This window comes from Thamnophis sirtalis, unplaced genomic scaffold, assembly GCF_051295495.1.
Source record: "Thamnophis sirtalis isolate CommonGarterSnake01/CBP01778 unplaced genomic scaffold, rThaSir2_p1.2 scaffold_7, whole genome shotgun sequence".
NCBI classification, from domain to species: Eukaryota; Metazoa; Chordata; class Lepidosauria; order Squamata; family Natricidae; genus Thamnophis; species Thamnophis sirtalis.
The window spans coordinates 31,112,645-31,128,084 of NW_028261387.1; the positions used below are offsets into that span (position 1 = coordinate 31,112,645).

The 15,440-nt window shown below is 39.5% G+C and overlaps 1 protein-coding gene across 2 annotated transcripts; it reads right to left on the bottom strand.

Moving 5' to 3' along the window:
* Positions 1-1,088: 1,088 nt before the first annotated feature.
* YIPF1 (Yip1 domain family member 1) lies at positions 1,089-15,429 on the bottom strand. 2 transcript variants are annotated; one of them, XM_014055555.2, is made up of 10 exons: positions 15,176-15,429; positions 12,449-12,525; positions 11,403-11,566; positions 10,318-10,398; positions 8,411-8,498; positions 8,185-8,301; positions 6,671-6,837; positions 5,310-5,492; positions 3,852-3,949; positions 1,089-1,338 (listed from the first exon to the last, which is right to left on the bottom strand). In XM_014055555.2, the coding sequence occupies exons 2-9, from the start codon at positions 12,477-12,479 to the stop codon at positions 3,857-3,859; spliced, it is 924 nt and encodes a 307-aa protein (XP_013911030.2). In that variant the 5' UTR covers positions 12,480-12,525; positions 15,176-15,429; the 3' UTR covers positions 1,089-1,338; positions 3,852-3,856. The 2 variants fall into 2 exon arrangements, with proteins under 2 accessions (XP_013911030.2, XP_087575767.1); XM_087719641.1 differs by lacking the exon at positions 15,176-15,429 and adding an exon at positions 12,829-12,952.
* Between the last annotated feature and the right edge of the window lie 11 nt (positions 15,430-15,440).

Here is a 15,440-nt window from a genome sequence, read left to right on the forward strand (position 1 = left end):
TATTTCCACGAAAGTAAAAGCCTATTTAAACTGCAGTGTCTCTGTATGCTGGTTTGTGTGTTCTCCAACACAACTCTCACAACGCTTCTCTGAATGCACTCACTCTCCCAACGGGGAGCTTACCTAACAAGGATGATCATCGAAAAGTTCTATATATTCTTACTGTATCTATATGCAGAAGTATACTTAATGGAAAGTTTCTGTAACTCTTGGCCATGTTAAATGATCCCTACAAGTGAAATTGCTTTCGGGAGGGGAAACATTCTGCCAAATTGTAGACTTGTAGTGGAAAAGATTATAGACGTAACTATTTAAAAATGTATATAGAGCTTTTCATTTTATTAAAAACATTAGATTTACAATAAAATGATCAAAAGAAAATAAAATACAGTGAAATAAGTTCATTAAAAAATGAAAGCCAAGGGAATTCAACTATCTTGGTATAGCTAAATTGAAGAAATAGTAGAAGTCCCAGAATAAAATGATTTTTGTTGACAAAGTGGAAACCTGTCCAATGTCAGTGAGAGATTATTTAACATATATAGTCCTCGATTTACAACTGTTTATTTAGTAACTGTTGGAAGTTACAACAGCACTGAAAAAAGTGACATGACAATTTTTCATACCTACAACCACTGCAGCATCCCTGTGGTCATGTGATCAAAATTTAGAAGCTTGGCAACTGGCTCATACTTATGACCGTTGCTGTTTACCAAGGTCATGTGACCACCTTTTGCAACCTTTTGACAAGCAAAATCAATGGGGAAGCCAGATTCACTTAACAACCGTGTTACCGGCTTATCAACTGCAGTGATTCACTTAACAACTGTAGCAAGAGAGATTACAAAATGAGGCAAAATTCACCTAACAACTGTCTCACTTAGCAGCAGAAAATTTGGGCTTAATTGTGGTTGTAAGTCAAGGATTATCTGTAGTAGCCTCACACTGGAGAATACGTCTGTCATATCATTGCTACATGAGCATAAGCAGGACATTATAGCACAGGAAGGAAGCCATCCCCTACAAAACTGTAAATACTAAGTACAGTTGACTTAATTTAAAAAAAAACATGGTTCCTAACGACAACAAATGTTCAACAGTAATTAGTTTAATTTGGAAAGTTTTAAAATCATGTTCCATTTCCTTCTGTGACATTTTACAGAAAAGCAGACTGTATATGTTTTTATAGACAGTGTGTCTGCATTGAAACAGTATCTAGAGACATGAAATCCCACTCAAAGTTTCCTCCTGGTCCAGGTTTCATTTCGGGTTGCTTCTCTTTGTGCAGCAACAAAATCACTCTCAAGCAGACCAATTCAGCTGATTCATAGAAATCTCCTAGGTGATAACAGAAATTCTAAAGTTAGTTGTAATGAGTAGACATTTAAAAAAAGCCACAGAATTCACCCTCATTGACACTATTAGCCAGTATCTTAGATCACTACCAAAACCTTATTTAAGAACCATGCCACATATAGTTTTGTAAGAAAGTAGTTCATAATCAGAGACCAGTCAATATTTCTCCCATATTGGTGGAAGAAACAGGGACGTTTTCCCAGTTCCTAAATCAAAAAAATTCAAGAAGGCTAACACAGTACTTCAAATAAGCAACATCAAGTGACTAAATAGCCTTGAGATCAACCTTAATAGCACTATGGATTTGGCTCAGAATCAAGTTGGCAACTACTGCAGTTCTTTCAACTCTACTGTTGTTATTAGGTATATTATGTAACAAAAGTATTTCTGGATTGTTATCAACTGCTTCCTCCATATGAAATGCACTGCATTGGTCCAAATGAAAGATTGCATGAGAATCAATAAATAAGGATTGGCACTCTCAATCTAGGTTCAACCATAATCAGTGTGTTTGACCAACACTGGGCGGACTCAATAAGTGCCAGGCCTCCAGTGATAAAACTGATATCTCTAGCATGTACACCTCCTTCCGAACGAGCTTCCTATACTCTTTCAGATCATCAGAACCACCAATTCAGTAGGACCTCCATCTTGTCAGATTTAAATTGCTTGACTATCATTCAACACATTATTGCCTCCAGACCAACTGGTGATCCATGGACCACTGGTGGTCTGTGGGAAATTTTTTGGTGGTCCACAGAAAATGTATTTGCATTTTTTATATTGCATTAAATCAGGTGTCCTCAAACTACAGCCCCTGGCCGGATACATGCAATGAACATTTGTGTTGCTGCAGAAAGTCTCCCCCTTCAGGGTCTTTTTCTACAGGTCAGAGGGGGGAAGAAATTCCGACCTGGGCTCTGCTTTAGCCTCCTGGTGCCAGGGTTGACAAAGGCTGGAGGGAAGTGCCGCTGGTGGCAAAGAGCCAGAGGACTTGTTCCAGTGGGACTCATCATGGCCTGGAACTGGCTGACCATCTCAACCCACTGAACCTCCAGGTGCCAGTACATGGCCTTGCACTCCCACAAGTCTTCCCTCTGCTTGGAAAGCCTATGTTTGTAGTCCTCAGTGAGGTGCTTCTGCTGAGCCTCCTTCTCGGTTAGATCCAATTTGAACTGAGCCAGCTGCTTTGCCAACTCTTTCTCGTGGTGGCTGCTTAGCTCCAACAACTGCTTCCTGTTGGGGTCCTAAGGAGCCCGGGTGGGGAGGTGAGGAGTGGCTGGGAGAGGAGGAATGAGTAGAGGCCGTCAAGGCGCCCCGTGATGTGAGTGACATCAAGTTGGCCACATTGACCCAGTCACATGACCATCTAGCCACACCCATCCAGCTGGTCATTAGGCAGATTATATTAGTGGTCTGCAGGGTTTCAAATTATGAATTTAGTGGTCCCTGAGGTCTGAAAGGTTGGTGACCCCTGTTCCAGACTGATCAAGCACATACACTCTTGGCTCAGAAGAGAAGAAAAAAGCTGAATATTATCTGCATATTGGTAGAACCTTGTCACCAAAAGCTTGATGATCAGTTCCAGCAGGCTCATACAGAGATTGAAATAGACTGGAAGACAGACTGGAATTTTATGATTAAAATGTTATTTACTGGGCCAGTTTTTAATTGAGTTGAAAGTTCAGGCTTTAAGCAGACATGGGGATATTCGGTATACTGTTGTACCTCCTTATTTCTCTACAACAAAGTACAGAAATGGCTTGCTAGAGTAACAGAGCAGTGATAGTGAGCCTTTTGGGCATGGTCAGGTGTGGTCTGCTGGGGGTTCAGAGGGGTTAGGGAGAACCTCTAGCTAAGATTATGTGCAGTTTGGAGAACCCTCAAATCCCACTCCTGGCTGACCCTGCTCACTCCACTCCCTTCCCAGGAGTCCCCACGCAGCCTGTTTTGGATGCAGTGTGCGCGGAGGCTCGGGGAGGGCGAAAAACAGGCCTACCAGAAGTTCGGGAAGGCCAGAAATGGGCCTGTTTTCCAGCCTCCAGAGGGCCTCCGGAGCCTCAAGAGACCATTTCTGGCCTCCCGGAGGTTGAAAGAAAGCTTCCAGAGCCTGGGGAAGGCAAAAACGCCTCCAGTCGGTATGGTGCAGGAAGCTGATTAGGCCACGACCACTATGGCCACGCCCATCCAGCAAACAGGCAGAGAACTCCTTGTTAAAATTTTTGAAGCCCACCACTACTCTATATGTCAAAAATTTAGAAAGTGCCTAACATGACTCAGCTGGCATGTCACCACCACCCCCAATCGTTGCTTTGTGTAAGATGCTCTTGAGCTGTTGTGCAATAAAAGACTTCTACAACAGCCAGGAAAAATGTGCTTGAAATAACATCTAAGAATTGAAGCACATTGAACTGCATGTATTACTGCTTAAATTGATACCACTTGCAGTGAGGCCCGGTACACTTAAAAGTTTTTCTAAGCAGGTAATTTCTTACCATATTTACTGAGCCTTTGTTACTTCTATTGTTCCATTAGGTGGAAATACTGTAGTCAATGAAAGGACTTCCAGTTCAGGGGCATCAAAAAAGTATGCCTACATTAATGGGGAGCAAGAAGGAGATATAAGAATATCACGGATATCACAATCCGATATGTTTGTATAGGTAATCCTCAATGTATGACCATTCGCTTAGCGATCATTCAAAGCTACGATAACCCCCTAAAAAGATATTTGCAATTTGGATTTGAAGTAGGGTTGGTTGGCCACCGCCCCATAATCACATGATCGTGTTTTGGAAATTCGGTAACAGGCCCACATTTATGGAGGTGTCCCACAGTGATAAGTGATAAGTGATCACGTGATAAGTGATCACGTGATAAGTGATCACGTGATAAGTGATCACGATGTACTTCTGGTTTTTAGCAAAAATGCCCATTGTGGACAATGGATTTGCTTACCAGTCACAGCACTCATTTAATGACTACCTCAAAAAAAGGTTGTAAAATTGGGTACAGTCATGGGATGACCCGCTTCATGACTGGCATGACTTACAAGTGTAATTCCATGCTCAATTACAGTTGTAAAACAAGGACTACCTGTAATGTACTTGGGCAGGGAACAGTCAACATCGAAATAACAAAATATTCAAAGATGACCAAGATAGAAGATGCAGAGTGTCAGATATGGGAAAACAATACCAAATCACTATTTATAGTAGATATAACTGAAAAGTATAATACAGGTAGTCCTTAACTTACAATAGTTAATTTAGTGACCATTCAAAGTTACAACAGAACTGAAAAAGTGACATGTCCATTTTTCACACTTACAACCTTTGTAGCCAACCTATGCTCATGTGATCAAAATTCACATGCTTGGCTACTGATTCACACTTATGACCATTGCTATAACTAAGACCATGTGATAATCTTTTGCAACTTTTTGACAAGCAAAATCAATGGGGAAGCCACATTCAACACAGTAACAACCGTGTTACCAGCTTAGCAACCGCAGTGATTCACTTAACAATCACGGCAAGAAAGCTCATAAAATGGGGCAAAATTCACTTAACAAATGTCTCACTTAACAGCAGAAATTTTGGGATCAATTGTGGTCATAAGTTGAGGACAACCTATAGTAAAGATGAAAAAGGAAATAAGCCAAAAGTTACTTAGTAATTGAAAACTGTTAATTTTCTCTCCAACCAGCTTCCTGGGATTCTCTTCCAACAAGCTTCTAGAGATATTTAAGTAACATCGTACACTTACATGCTTATGGATACACACAAATATACAATATATGATGTAAGTAGCTTGCAAATATTCTGATTGTGTTAATTAGCCATGTCATTGTCTAATTCTACAACAGCTAATCAAATCTAAATAAAATCAATATTGAAAAATAAAAATGGAATCGCTGAAAATAATACTTGACAAGTTGAGAGTTGTCATACCAAGCAACCAACAGCCAGTAAGGCATGAAGAAGAACAACTGTTACAATTGTAGCCATTGCGATTCTCCGGTTGTCATCTCTCACGGCAGGCCAAAATGTCATTACTAGAACAGATCCTGAAAGACACAGAGCAAATACTACCAGAACCCATCGGAGAACTTTCTGTGGAATGATCCATAAAATCTGCAAGGGGAAAGGAAAGAAATAAAGTCCTGGCTTTACTGGCTGCAAAGTAAAACATTTTAATCTGCTATCCTAAATACCATCCAGGTACACCCTCAGCATCACCTGGGATAGAGAAACCTGACGTACAGGAGTAGCACATTTGTCTCATCCTATCTGCACCTCACGACAAGGAACTCCATGGCAGAGTCCTGTACACAGACAGAATCCTGTATCACAGAGTCCTGTATCTTTGTCCAGTCAAACAGTTGTTATTACGGTCTGCCAGCAGCCTGAGGAGCTGGCAGCAGAATCAGACAGTGAGGAGGTTGGGGAGGAACATGCGCCAGAGAGGGGGTTATGGCCATTTGGTAGTTATGTGCTGCTTCCAGAGTCTGACATCAGCGAGGCAGAAGAACAGCGTGAGCCTGTTACCACTGTGCGCATGCGCAGAGCTTCCAGAAGGCAAGAACAATTAAGACAAAAAGACTCGGGAGTAAAACTTGGAGATGATTGGCCCCTCCCATAAGACATAAAAGAGGAGCCAATGGATGTGCGCCTTTGCAGGAAGCAATTTTGTTCATTCTGGTTGGTTCAAACTCTGAGAAGCTCAGTTTGACTCTGTGCTCTGCTTGGTCTTGCAAAACTAATTGGCAATTAGGTTTCTGGCAGCGTTTCAAGAGAGATAAAGGTGGGTGCTTATCAACAGTATCCTGAAAGACTGTGGCAGACATCTGTCGGACTCTTCACAGACTGTTTGTGAATCATTACAGGCTGTGAATGACCATAATTCAAAGCCATTTAAATAAAAGAGGGTTTGGGAGACTAAAAGAGGGTTTGTGATTTATGCTTTATCAGGAAGCCTAGGTCAGAACAGTTTTAGCCTCTCTATCAATACACATTTGTGAGAAGAAAGGCTGTGGTGTCTGTCAACTTCCAGAGATTTTGAAACCTTTCTCCAACTTGAAGACCTCCCCAGTAGGTGGGTAGGGACTGCAATCCCTAGGGTTCTCAGCTGCCATAACTAAATCAAGAAATAACAGCCTAAACAATTAAACAATTATGTCCTGCATCACATAATACAGATATGTCAGTTAAACTTTGCATGTGGGATATAAAAATCTGAGACTGGTCTATTTAGCTATTCCACATATTAGCCACATTGTTCTTCCTAAAATACTTAATTATACAATACTTACCGCTGTTGGTATGTAGATGAAGAGTGAATAGCCATAAACACACACAATCTCGAGAAACGAGTAGGAGACAATGTTCACAACTTTATTATTTCTCCACATAAGGAATCCCCAGAGAGCGAGAGGAACTAGCCAGGCATAAGCATAGATGGCTGTCGCAGCTATGGAGACTATAAAGACATGTATTTTAGGATTAACATTCATTTCAAGATTAACAGGCATTTTACATTATAATATGTTTGGCTTCAAGAGCTGCAGAGTAAACTCTGCAAGAACCAGTGATATCCTTCCAGATGTTCTTTTAAATTTATTAATCTAAATGAGGACCTTCACGCTATATACCAAACCTTGGAAAGTGACAATTTTTCTATCCCATCACTTTCACGTCAATGTGCCAAGCGACACATCTTTTAAAATGGAAACCCCAGGACAAATGAGCAATTCAGGACAAAACTGCTAATTAAAGAATTTAGCAGGAGATAAAGTTAGAGTCTATGGCAATATAATTCTGGGCTAAATATCCAACTTGACAAGTTATTTGTTTCTTAGTTTATGTGAGGGGTGATTTATCTTTAGCTCTTCTCACAAGTACTGAACCCATCCATTCTGGTTACTGCTGTGGCTTACAACATGGAGAAGGACACAACTGGTCTTTCCTTGTCTGGCATGGATCCAGGAACCACCTGCCCCAGGCTGGTTTAGAATACATCCCGGCATAGTTAGCCAAGCAAATGCATCTCTTTCACCAGTGATGATTCATGTTATTGAGCTTGGCATTCTCATGTTCTCTTCCTAGACTCCATCCAAGTACGGGATCTCTTCACCCTTCAGATGTTTGTGAGCATCTCTCTCCTGCCTTCTTCGGATGTCAAAGCTGTACAGATGCTGTACTTCCCGCCCACCCACCTTTCGGCTACCTAGAGCTAGAGGCACTGATTCCAGGGTTTGGCTGCAATGCCAAGCCTCCTGTGGGTGGTTTGTTTGAGCTCAGCATGTCAGTTTTTTTCTGTCCTGAATGATGCCTATAGAGCAGTGCTGGCTAACCTTCACTGCCAACAAGGGCCGAAAACGTGCACACAGCTATAATGCAATGCGTGTGTGACCCATCCCCCCATATGCACCCCCCATACCCCTTGTGCATGCACCCAGCCCCTCACACATGTGGGGCAGAGACCCGAAAACCAGTTGGCCTGTGGGAGGCGTGTGCACATGCGCAGCAGAGCTTAGCTGGTGTGACTGCTTGCATGCCCGCAGAGAGGGCTCTGTGTGCCACCTGTGGCACGTGTGCCATAGGTTCGCCATCACGGCTCTAAAGTGAATGATGCTTCTCCTCCCTATTGGAACATGTCATGGATTCCTTCCTCCTGCCACCCCTGAGAATCAAGAGCTCCTTGCCTGCGTTTCAACATTTCGGCTACAAAGAAATCTGCAAACTGGTTTGCCACAATTCCCGCACCAGACTCTTCCATTGAATAAAAACTGAATAGATATGAACTGTTTGAAATAATTTTACGAACCTTTGCGGAAATCTGGCACATAATGAAAATCACGTTTACCCAGATGGATGAAGAATTTTGAAAGGTTACCGCTAATTGCAACAGCAAAGACTAGGGTGGCACATATCCAAAACGGACCTTAATTGAGACAAAAGCAAATTCCCAATGTAGTTTCATTTATTTATTTGTATTCAGCGCAAAAGCGGGAGAAGAACCCTTATTCAAAAATTATATTGTTTGCACATACCATAAAGATCGGGATTACTCCGAACATACAGTCTCACGAAGTTTTTCCCTGGCACTGGAAATACAGAACCTTTGATTCTGTCCAAAACCTGATAATAATTAAAGCAGCATAGATCATATGGCTGAAGATAAATAAACTGTTTAAATGAAAGAAATATTGAATACATTTTGGATTTAACAAAGCCATCTATACATTGCCCCATTGGAAATCAGGATCTTGGGCAAATTAAGTATGGTTTATTCAGTCAGAAATAAACAATGTGCAACATACTGCTCGCATTCATACATCAAGTAACCAAAAGCAAACAAATTACATTATGATTTGGATAATTAAATCCAGCCATTTTCTTTCTAATTTTTTTTTAAAAGCCTTGTTAGTTCCCTTAATCATAGGTTTGGTTTGCAAATAAGCTAACTCGTAAATTGGTATGTGCTTGCTTTGAGCATTTAATGAATTCAGCCATTGTAGTTTAATGTTAGGTGCAAGCTGGTTGCATTGAATTCTGGGGAAAAAAAACAATACTTAAAAAAAAACTACAATGTGGTGATGGCTATAAGTGAGAGAAAACAACAGAGGTCTTTTCTCCTTAAGCAGCAAATAAGGGTTTATTAGATCTAAACTACATGCATGGTAAGGTATACCAATGGACAGTTAGTAACTGATTCAAAGATCAAACAAGATGGAAGGGGTATGCTGTATAGTAGAAATGTCAACATCCAAGATTCCTTAGGAAATATGTCTCTCTCGCAAGAACATCTAGTACTAGAAGAAGTAGTTAGAACTTAGCTATAGGAAGTCATGGAAAAGCCACAGAAATATGGCAAGCAACAGGAGAAGAATCAGTCAAGGTGCCAATCAAGCTATGGCAGTAAATCTGGAAAGCCATGCTAAAGAGCTACAATCTGTGTAGTGGCCAACAGATTGGAGGAGGTCAACCTATTTCCAATACTAAAAACAGGCAACTTAATAGAATATGCAAACTATTGCACAATATCCTAAATTTCACATATTGGCAAAGTAATAGGTCATACAATGCATAAAGAAATGCCAAAAGTTCAAGATGGTTTTTAAAAAGGACAAGAAATGCAAAACTTGATGTCAATTGCAGTATCCTGGGGTCATGTGATCATCTCTTGTGACCTTCTGACAAGCAAAGTCAATGGGAGCCAGATTCACTTAACAACCAGGTTACTAACTTATCAACTGCAGTGATTCTCTTAACAATTGTAGCAAAAATGTTTTAAAATGGGGCAAAACTCACTTAACAAATGTCTCACTTAATAACAGAAATTTTGGGCTCAATTATGGTTGTAGGTCGAGGACTATCTGTATGAAGAACAAGAAAAATCTTTAAAAAATAATACATGATCATGAAAAATTAGAAAAATGATGATCATATCCACAAAGTTCTATTCCAACTATTTAAATTGGCAGCAAGAAGCAATGGATATTTGGAAGGTTTTCAAAAGGATAGTCATGTATACCTTTTCCTTAAGTCACATATGGACAAGGAAGTAGCAAAATAAACACAGAGCAGGATCTGCTATGCAAGATTGGCTCACGGAAACAAAAAGAAAAAAGAAAACTATTTCATTAAAGTAAACACATTATGCACAGTTGTAGGATCCTACCAGTTTAACAACTGGTTTGATGATTGCATGCTTTGCCTGTGCATTTTTGAGAAAACTTGCCTTCCTCATTACTGCTGGGGAGGAAAACAGCTGAAGCGTGGCAATCCACTCTGTCATGCAACTCAGCTGAGAAGATACTCTTGTCAGTAAAGCCTGTAGGGGTGGGTGGGTAGGTGGGCCCAGCTGATCATCGGAGCTACCTGTTTGCCCGAACCAGTCTGAACTAGTAGAATCCCACCCTGATTATGCACATACACATATGTGGAGATAACAAACCTGGTACGTATCCACATCAAAAAATGTCTGATAATATTCAAATGTCCAGAATGGAGCACTTTTCTTCTGCCCAGCAAGCAACTGGAAGACAGGATTTTAAGAAGAAAGTACAGGTTTATTTCTTATTCAAATATATTATTTACACATACAAACAATATCACTTATGACAGAAACAGGAACCTCTCTGGATAAAGTTGAATTTGGCATTTGTGCTGGAAAGCAGAGCTTTCAGAAAAATCTATGCCATATACTCTACGTTAGGGTTACTTACATTGTGTTAATTCTACAAACTCATCTCACTGAAAGCACATGCATGTATTTTTGCCAAGTCTCTTATCAGAGAGACAGACAACCTGGAATCAACCTGGCCAAAGCCCAATAATTTAGACCACACTGTAGTGAACTAAAAGAATATATTTGTGAATGAGGAAATGATTTGATTCACGGTTTTACCCAAGCCCAGTTATTATTCATTTCTTCATTCCCAGTCATAGATGCATATATATATTTTCAATTTGTAGGCTAGATAGCTGTGAATTTACTCAACCCATCTCAAAGTCAGTGTAGAAGTTCAGATTTAATATTAAACACAATCAAGTATTGTTACTATTGTCCATTGGCAGGGACAAAAATCCCTTCTAAAGTTATTGGAGTGGAGATTTATATCCAGTTTGCATTGCTATTAGAAGTGAAAAAAGTCATGCAGAATATCCTAAAGTTAAAATTAATCATAATCTGTTTACACATAAGTGTAACCCTAATCCTTAATATTGACTTATTAAACCAGAAATGCAAACCAAGATTGTAACAATGGCAACAACACCTTTGTATATCAGCACAATGCTAATGGATGATTCAAGTCAAAGGTAACACTTCATTAAGGGGGAAAATCCCTCACCCCATTAGATGGTTTCTAGCTGCGATCTAAATTTATAGTACATGAATCATCCCAAGACTATTGTTTCCTGCAGAGAGATGTCCTTAATAGTTTTATTGCTTTTTTGTACACAATATGTGCAGTGTTTATTAACAATATGAGGAAGAATAGCAGTTTGCCAGATAGAATCAGTATGCTTTCATCAAACCTCAGTTTTATCAGAATCATCTGTCTCCAGAAGTTCATCGTCTTCTTCTCTTCCAGATTCTTGCAAGTGTCCATGTTTTTTCTTTGGTTTTTCAGTAGGTTTATCAATACTTATAGTGACAGCATCTGGATTGGCTGCCAACAAATTGGCTGCATCGTCAAATTCTGAAAATCAAACATTTCCTGCAAATGACTTTATTTTTCTTAGCATTTCCTCTCAAGGCATACAGCTATATGGTATTAACTCTTGCATCTTATTCTAAAGTAAATATATTGTCAAATTACCAAGACGTTTGTTTACCCAGTTAAGCAAGGCTTTGGATCCGTGCCCTAGAACTGAGTTCACCAGAACTGTTATTTATTTTAAAAAAAAAATCATTATACTGTATTCTGAAATTTAATATAAAAAGCAGCACCACAAAGCAGAGACCCAACAGGGAGACTTGTAACAAGTAGCAGTTAAACTAACAAACAATACTTACCTAACATCAGGAAGGCGTATTACACCTTCTCGGTCACTTGAGTTAATCTTATTGTACAACTATAACGAATATGCTTTGAATGAAACCAATGCACATCTACTGCATCTCCTGTTTTGGTCAAGGAACAATTAAATGCCGAAGGAGAAGCTGGCATTAGGTTTAAGCAGAATATTTTGTGGAGAAGATAAAAAGAATGAAGTACATATGTCATTTGAATTCCTTGGTGCATTAAAAAAATTACACCTTGAGATAATTCCCATTGGGAAAGGATAATTGTATTCAGTTTCACAATGATAACATTGCTTGTTGAAAAATAAGTGGCAGCACCATGCATTATAAATGAGCAGAGATTAAATTTGCAATGCAAAGCTACGACCAGTCGTGGGATTCAAATAATTTAACAACCGGTTTTCTGCTCTAATAATTTCTTCCAATAACCAGTTCATCAAACTGCTCAGAAAGTTAACAACCAGTTCTCTCAAAGTGGTGCGAACTGGCTGAATCCCACCACTGGCTACAACACAAAACAATCTAAAGATTTTGGAAACCCCTTTTTGAAATGTACCTTGGAATTTGAAGTCATCCACAGCAGCCATTCATGCAGTGATATCCTTAGTTTGTTAATAGGAATTGAGCAAAATCCTGAAAAATATAAAGGGAACAAATATTGTCTAAGACTGAAAACCATAATTCTATTCTTCATTGTTGAAACTGATTTCCAGAGCTCTTGCAGTTATTCAGCATCATACAACAGCTTCTTCATTTCATCCAGAACACAAACTTGCCACAAACATTGAGAGGATACATTAACCTACTGGGCAGAAATGCCTGCATCTAATAGGGAAAATGCAAATACTCCAAACCAGTACTTTATAAAGGAAATTATCTCTTCTGTCATCTTCTATTAATATTATTAATTCAGCCAATTTGACTTGAGATAAATACCTTTACATATCTCAATTTAACTGGATAAAAAGAAAAAAAAGTATGACAATCAAATTGTACAGAGAAGTCATAATCCAATGTGTAGTTGAGTTCCCATTATGAGTTGCCCTGGTAAGAGGTATGTGTGTCCACAGTTTAACTTCCTACTACCAATAACGGAAACTCACTGCGTGACTTTGCACTAGTCACTCTTTTGACTTGTGGGGGAAAATAATGGTATGTTTACTGCCTTAAGCCTCAGAATGAAAGGGATTAAAAATTGGTGAATTAAAGCAATTTTAATGCAAGGAAAAGAACACTCTGGCTGGCATTTAGTCAGAGAAGAAGTGATGCAAAACTTGATTTTCCCTTCCTTCTTACAAGGAACTCTTATACTTGCATTTGGCTAATAAAAATTTGTATCTCTAGCAGATGTTGAAAAAAAATCTCATCTTAACTGTATTTGGAGCACAACAGATTTTGTTCAACTTTCACTTGTATTCTGGTTATTCCATGAAAAATATAAAGCAAAAGCATTTACTTTTCCAAATAAAATAATTCAGTTTATAATCCACAGTACTGTACAACATTATACGAGAAAACTTAGATAATGCTTAAGGGATTTTGCAGCAGCACTGTGAAATGTAATCATATTTGCTGCAGTATGCTTTAAAAAAAAAATTACACAGAAATCTGTATCTGGGTTTCCTTTCTTTCCAGCACACCCTATACTCTGTCAGTGTCACACAAGGAGTACAGTACCCTTAAAGGAAACTTATCATCTGGCCGCATCTTAAGCCCAGGAAACCTCCATCCTCCCTTTGTCCATGGTTGCAAACTTACAATTAGGAAGAAATAAAATTGCAGATCAACACCTACAGAAATCTGCTTCTAATTAGTTAGGATCATTTAAAGAAAAGCAGATTAAGAATTGCTCTTATGTGGGGGAAAGGGGTTTGATCCAACCACTCTCAATTTCTTGAGCAGAGTTTACAAGGCTCCTATGTTGACATTCACACCTGACATCTCTTGGGAGTTGGTGTGGGGGGGTGGGTGGAATGGGCTTTTGCTAGCCAAACACGGATTTTATCCCTGTCCCTAAAGACAGGCCACAGTCAGAGTCCTACTACCCAACCACACCACCAGGCGGCGCCGTCGCTACCTCCTCGGGGCAATACAACCCCGATGGAAGACGCTGAGAACCAACCTGTATTGCTGGAAACAGCAGGCACTAAAGTAAACCCCTCCCTCGTCGCTCTCTCCCTCCCTCTCCTCCCTTTAAAGAGACAGCAGCAATCAATTGAGAATGCATTTTTCCCTAGCTTGGTACTCTTAAAATGTGCCCCAATGATGTTCTAATTACAGGAACAGTTGCAGATCACGAAAGCATTACGGAAAAGGCTAAATTAAATGGTAAAGCTTTTCCAGAGCATAAAAAACTTAAAGCCATGGCAGTTTAAAATATAGTGGATATGTTAACCTTCCAGGTAGCAGAGTCACTTTAAAGAAGAAAAAAAAAGACCAGAAAATCCATTTCCTGAATTGGCTATGACGTGTCAGCAAGTAGCCGACTGTGGATGCTCTTAGGAGTTGAAGCAGAATTGGATTTGAGTAGAATTTGGATAGGAGACCACTCGGCAATCCTAGAACTGTCAGTCAGACCTGTGTTCCTCAACCTCAACAACTTTTAAGCTCTTTGGACTTGCTGGCTGGGAAATTATTGGGAGCTGAAATCCAAATCTCTTAAAAGTTGCTGAGATTGAGAAATGCTGAGCTAAACTGGGAAGTTGAAAAGCATCTTGGCAAAAGGTGATAGCAAAAAACTTCCATATCGTTGCCAAAACAATCTGCATGAATACAGTGGTAGATTAAGGCTCACTGGTGCCCTAAGCACTGACAAATCTTGATGCTCCCCTCCTTTGTACATAGTGCACATCTTCATTGGGTTTTTTTTTCTTTCTCAACTTTGTGGTGCCTCCTTGGGCCTGGTGCCTTAAGCATGTGCTTAGTCTGCTTAATGGTTAATACACCACTGCATGAATATAACCGAGAAATGACCAAGAGAAAATCTTGTAGATTTCATTTCCCTTACTTATAATATTACTTATAATACTTATAATATATATTACTTATAATAAGCCTGTGAATTCCGGCTAGGAAGCAAACCACATTTAACTGTAGTGGCTCTTCTGTATAAGATCTTCCAATAAACATTAATTAGTCAAAGATGCAAATATATTTTGCATTCTCCCATGAGAGACAAAAGGTGTCTTTTTAAAGTCCGACTTCGAAAGTGAAAAACTCAGGAATTCTATATAGAAGTTATTGGTCCAATTAAATGTGATTTTAATTTTTTTTTGCCACTCACTTTTAGTTGCTTTGATGTGGGATTCCGGCTTAAAGACGCCCCCCTCCCCACACTGTTGTGATATGGTCTCGGCTTTCTTTTCTTTTCTCACTACTTCTCGTCCCGTTCTCCACTTTTGCAAATTTTCCGAAAGGGATTCGTGGATTAGACATTCGATCACGCGGAGGAAAAAAAGTCGAGTTCTACTAAATATATAACCCTAACCCCTTTATCTGTCTGTTTTTGTTTTTGCTGATGGTTTTTCCCCACCACCACCAGGAACGGC